Source organism: Austrofundulus limnaeus, unplaced genomic scaffold (assembly GCF_001266775.1).
Source record: "Austrofundulus limnaeus strain Quisiro unplaced genomic scaffold, Austrofundulus_limnaeus-1.0 Scaffold823, whole genome shotgun sequence".
Classification (NCBI taxonomy): Eukaryota; Metazoa; Chordata; class Actinopteri; order Cyprinodontiformes; family Rivulidae; genus Austrofundulus; species Austrofundulus limnaeus.
The window spans coordinates 139843-145060 of record NW_013953225.1 but is presented as its reverse complement, the minus strand read 5'-3'; the positions used below and the strand labels follow the sequence as shown (position 1 = coordinate 145060).

General features: G+C 38.3%; 1 protein-coding gene across 1 annotated transcript in view; it reads right to left on the bottom strand.

The window, feature by feature from the left end:
- Nucleotides 1-5218, bottom strand: part of ywhae1 (tyrosine 3-monooxygenase/tryptophan 5-monooxygenase activation protein, epsilon polypeptide 1) — a gene marked incomplete at its 5' end in the record, with an annotated part of 22830 nt that overhangs the window by 12264 nt on the left and 5348 nt on the right. Inside the window, 2 exon segments of the mRNA XM_014028855.1 lie at nt 847-953; nt 3832-4031. Of these exon segments, the coding sequence (XP_013884309.1) occupies nt 847-953; nt 3832-4031 (307 nt within the window).

Below are 5218 nucleotides of genomic sequence, written 5' to 3'. Positions count from 1 at the left end.
AAATTTAATGATTTGAAACTGAATTTAAAGTTTTGTATTTGAATTAGTTTGCTTTAAAACTGTATTTTGATTTATTAAAATTTCAGTTTGACTACTTTCACTTTCAGTTCTAATAATTCATTTCAGTTCCAAAATTCAGATTTTTGTGTCACAAATCCTGGTCCTTGAGAAAACCAGGCAGAGTAATCAAACACAGATCCACAGATTTATGTTTCACTTTGGTGAAGTTTCCCTTCTGGATGTAACAGAGTTGATGCAATCCGTCTGTTTTTCCCCCCAAAAATCACAAACTCATCCACCTCCCTGACTGTCGTCAGGCAGCAGCCAGGTCACAATGTCCTCGTTTTCTGGCCACTTTAGCTGAAGTTCACATTTATCCATTTTGTCTCCACTCCTAGTTTTGTTCTAAACAATGCGTGTGATGCGTCCAGAGATCATCACCGACCGTCCAGAAACAAAGTGGTTCTGGATCTTCTCCAACCGGAGCACAAACTGGCCAGGGGATCGAATCAGTTCAGAGGATTTACTGAATCGATATTGAACTGCAAAAAAACTATTTGCAATGCATTCCAGAATTGATTATTTTACCACCCCTATGGAAAACAGTTCCAGAATTGCTTCTTTTTTTTACCCCCTTCAACTTCTTTTAAAATCAAATAAATGTAACAATTTTATTGTCAAAGTTTTCTGTTAACACGAGACATGCAGAGTATACAAAAATGTCTCAAGTTATTCTAATGAACATAAGGTGTGTTTGAGCAGTTCCTCTGAAACATGAGTATCTGGTGTTCCTCAAGGGAGGAGTTATTATTCTGTTAATGAACAATCTGAGCAGAAAACACCTACATTTTATTGTAGAAGACCTTTGACTCTCCCATGGCTGCAGAGGGGAGTAGATGCCGATCCAGTGCATCCAGAATATCACCACAGATAGACTTCAGTTCCTTCTCAACCTGCCAACAAACACAAAACAAACATTCAGTTACTCATTACTTTTTGATCATTTTCCAACAAAGTTCTCCCTTAAATATAAACTACACCTCCGCAAGGCTGCTAACAGGAGGAGAGAACATAAATATGAGGATTATCCAATCATCAAAACTACCTTGTTCACATTCACAAAGAGCGATACTGCAGATCATTCCTCCCATCAGCTGTTAGACTCTGTAACCATCACTGCTCCCATAAATTATGATAGGCATCCATGTTTGTGTTTGCACATCAAACTCTACCTGTCAATCATTACATAAATAATAACCAGTGGCAATTGTACATAGCTTTTTCCTGTACTGAACTTAATGACTGAGTTCAACTCAATTTGCAATAGGGGTGTAAGTAAATATCGATACACTGAAATATCGCAATATTTCATTTCCCAGTACTGTATCGATATTCTAAAGCCCTGTATCGATTTTTTTTTATTAAGGTTTAAAATGTCAACTTTCCTGCCAGCCGTTCATTTTTATGTTGTAGTTCAGCCTCTGACCACTAGTTCGCAGCAGTGAGCCAGCCATTTGGCTCCTCTACCTCTTGAGCGCCAGTGAGTAAGGGTAGCATTAGCATTGTAAGTAAACATTAGCTTCATGCTCAGATAGCTGAATCTGAGCAGAAAAGACCGACACACTCTGCCTTCTAAGCTGAGGTAAGGTTACAAACAGTTACTTATTAGTCAGAACGTCTGTATTTTAAGCCAGATTAAGTGTCTTGTGCGCTCTTTTTTCCAACGTTACGGAAGGCAGGCAGGCAGGCAGGCATATTTAGCGCATGCGTCTAGTGTCTCGAGCTCGGCACTCCCCCCGTGACAAAACTCTGTCTGTTGCTCTCAGTGTCCGGCTGATCGCATCAAAGTCCGTATACTTTAAGTTTATCCTGACGTGCTCGCTTCAAAAATGGTTTAACTGTGTTGTTTAGTTTCTCCATTTATTTACTGTTTATTTTCAGGACCTGCCCTGCTGTTCGACCCACAGTTATGTAAATTATGTTCTGGATGCAGGTAGTGCTGCAACAATTAATTGATTAATCGACGACTAATCGATTATTAAAATAATCGTTGACTAATTTAATAATCGATTAATCGTTTTCTTTTTGTTCTTTACTTTGTTTCTCTCTCCAAACTGCTTTGACACCTTCCACTGCCACGTCTGCCTTTCTGTCCTTGACACACATGCACAGTAGTGGTAACTGGGGTAGGCTGTGGACGTCACAAGACATTATACAGACAGGCTCTGGTATCATGGCTACCTGATAACAGAGCTCAAAGTGTGGGATCATTTTAAGAAAATGAAAGAGAAACCTGTGTATATCTGCAGAGCAGAACTTACCTTCCACAGCAATTATTTTTAGTTAGCATATAGCTAAAATCTAACCATGGTTATATAATAGCAGCTGCATTCTGACGTGATAAGCTCTATGTTTTATATTCAATTAACTATGATCTGATTAGTCGACGAATCGAAAAAATAATCGGTGATTAATCAATTATAAGAATAATCGTTTGTGGCAGCCCTAGACGCAGGTCAGCTGATCCCAGATCCTCTGTGTGTGAAGGCTGATTCTATTCTATTCAAATTCAATTCAAAAAATGTATTCATTTCATTAAAAAAATAACTACATACAATAGAAAACAAAGAAAATACACAAATCAAACATCAAAATCAAATGAAACGTAGCAGAAGAAGAATAAATCTTGCATCTGCCCCTTTTATCCCCAGATAAAATATCGTATTTGATGGATGGTTGTAATCTTTTCTAGTGATAATTCTTACGGCTCTTTTCTGTAAAACAAAAATTGGATTTGTAATTGTTTTTGTAACACTGACTTATGTAGCAGTCTATAGATTTAAGTGGACAATTTCCCACTAGGGATGGGAGGTAAAGTCAAATTTTAGAGGCATCATGGTCAATGTAGATTCTGAAATCATCATCAAACGTTTTTGCTAACATCAATTTGTGCTTTCACTTTAAGAGAACCAGCAGAGCAGCTGGTGGGTGGAGCTGTCTGTCCTAGACCTGCCATAGCTTCCTGTAGTGGAAACATGTTAAGTAAAGCTATTTTCTTTGTTAGAAATGACACTCAAAACATTTAATTAGTGCATATATTTTCAGTGAATAACAATACTAACCTTAACACATTTTCAATGCTAAGTTATCATCTGCCATGTATTTGCCATTAGGGAACATTCTTTATTCAGACTGAAAATATAGAAAATCTGTGTTCATGTATAAAAGCCATAGTCAAACTTTCCAGATAAATTTAATGCATTAGTTGTTTTATTTATCACATCAAAGCCTTTTGATTCAAATCGAATTGTGTCTAAAAAGATTCCCACCCTTTATACCCTCTACTATCCACCTCTTAAAACTTCATGTTAAGAACATACTAATACTTTGTCTTGTAGCTTAACTACTTAATTTATAGACATGTTCTTGCCAAATGTTGATGCTAACGCTGTAGTGGTGATACAGGAAATGCATCACCATGAGAAGCAAGACAGCAGCTCAGTAAAATCAAGGTAGATTCATGTCTGCATGCCATTAAATCACTGACTGCAGTCCAGCTGCCTCGCCCAGCTCTGACACACTCTGGCCTCTCCCAGAATAATAGCAGCTCTCATTCTGCTTTATCAAAGCATGGGAAAGTGCAGGCAGGACTTGCCAGCTATGACTCAGATGCAGTCTGTCTCGTAGCTGCTCAAAGATTGCATCATTCACAGGAGACCATCGACTCACGTTAAAGCAACACTGAGATGCTCTGGCACGAGCTCTGTGAAAACAAGGTGCCGTGAAAGCACAGGAGACAGGTTCCTTCCTGGTGTTTGTTGAGATAGTTACCGTTTGCCTGTATTCTCGGATCATCTTCAGTTTCTCCTCCCCACCCTTGCTTTCTTCTCTCTGTTCAATACTGCTGATTATCCTCCAGGAGGCTCTCCGAGCCCCGATCACATTCTTATAGGCCACGGATAGTAGGTTCCTCTCCTCCACTGTGAGCTCCACGTCCATGCCTGCCACCTTCTTCATGGACTCCACCATCTCTGTCGAGAAGAGAGTGAACGAGATTAAAAAAAATAACTTTTGAGCACCTCAATTTTTGCTGTACTTTTGAGCAATCATTTCTAGGGTTGGGCAAAATCACATCATGTGCAATAAGTCGTCAGAAAAACTTTAACTGGTTATTTTTTGGCACTTGACGGTTAATATGGTTAATGCCGTCAGGTAGACTGACTGAGATTTCCTGGTCAGTCCACTCGATGCTTCTCTCTGCTTCATATGATGAGCATTTTAAAAAAAAATTCCAATTTATTTATCATACCTCCGGTTTGATTTGGTCTACCAACACAAAAACCTGAAGTTTTAACATTTGACACAATTTGGAACAGATTTTTACAGAAAGCAAATCTTTCCCACTAAATTGGTCATGTGACCAGGACATGCGGGGGTCCAGGGACTCCAGGGGATTAATCATCGTATTAGGGCTGCCATGATTAGTCGAGTAGTCATGATTTTTGTCGACTAATTTAATAGTAGATGCATGTTTTTTCTTTCTAACTTTGTTTTCCTCTCCAAACTGCTGCGTCTGCCTTTCTGTCCTTGACACACATGTGCAGTAGTGGTAATTAGGGCTGCCACAAATTATTATTTTTATAGTTGACTAATTGATTAGTTGACTATAAAAAAATACAAAGTTAGAAAAAAAAAGACGCATCAACTATTAAATTAGTCGTTGAGGATTTAAATAGTTGACTAATCGTGGCAGCTCTACATCATATTAATCGTTATTGGCTAAAAACTAGGGATGCATGATTATATTGGCATTAATATCCGTATCGGCCGATATTGGTCATTTTTTAGAATATCGTATCGGTCCAATATGTAAAACTGGGCCAATACTAATGTCCGTTATTGATTTCCCACTTTTTATCTTTGTGTTTCTGTTTTGAGAGGTGAGACGGTTGGTTAAGTGGCATCTGTTTGATCATGACAGTGATATTTACGCTGCGCAGCCAGGAATAAGTGAAGTAGAGCCATGTCAGAGGTCTGGTCCTTTATTTACAGTAGGGCTGCCACGATTAATCGATTAATCGACGACTAATCTATTATTAAAATAATCTATGACTAGTTTAATAAATCGATTAATCGTTTTTTGTTTGTTTGTTGTTTTTTTTTTTTTGTTCTTTACTTAGTTTTTCTCTCCAAACTGCTTTGACACCTTCCACTGCCA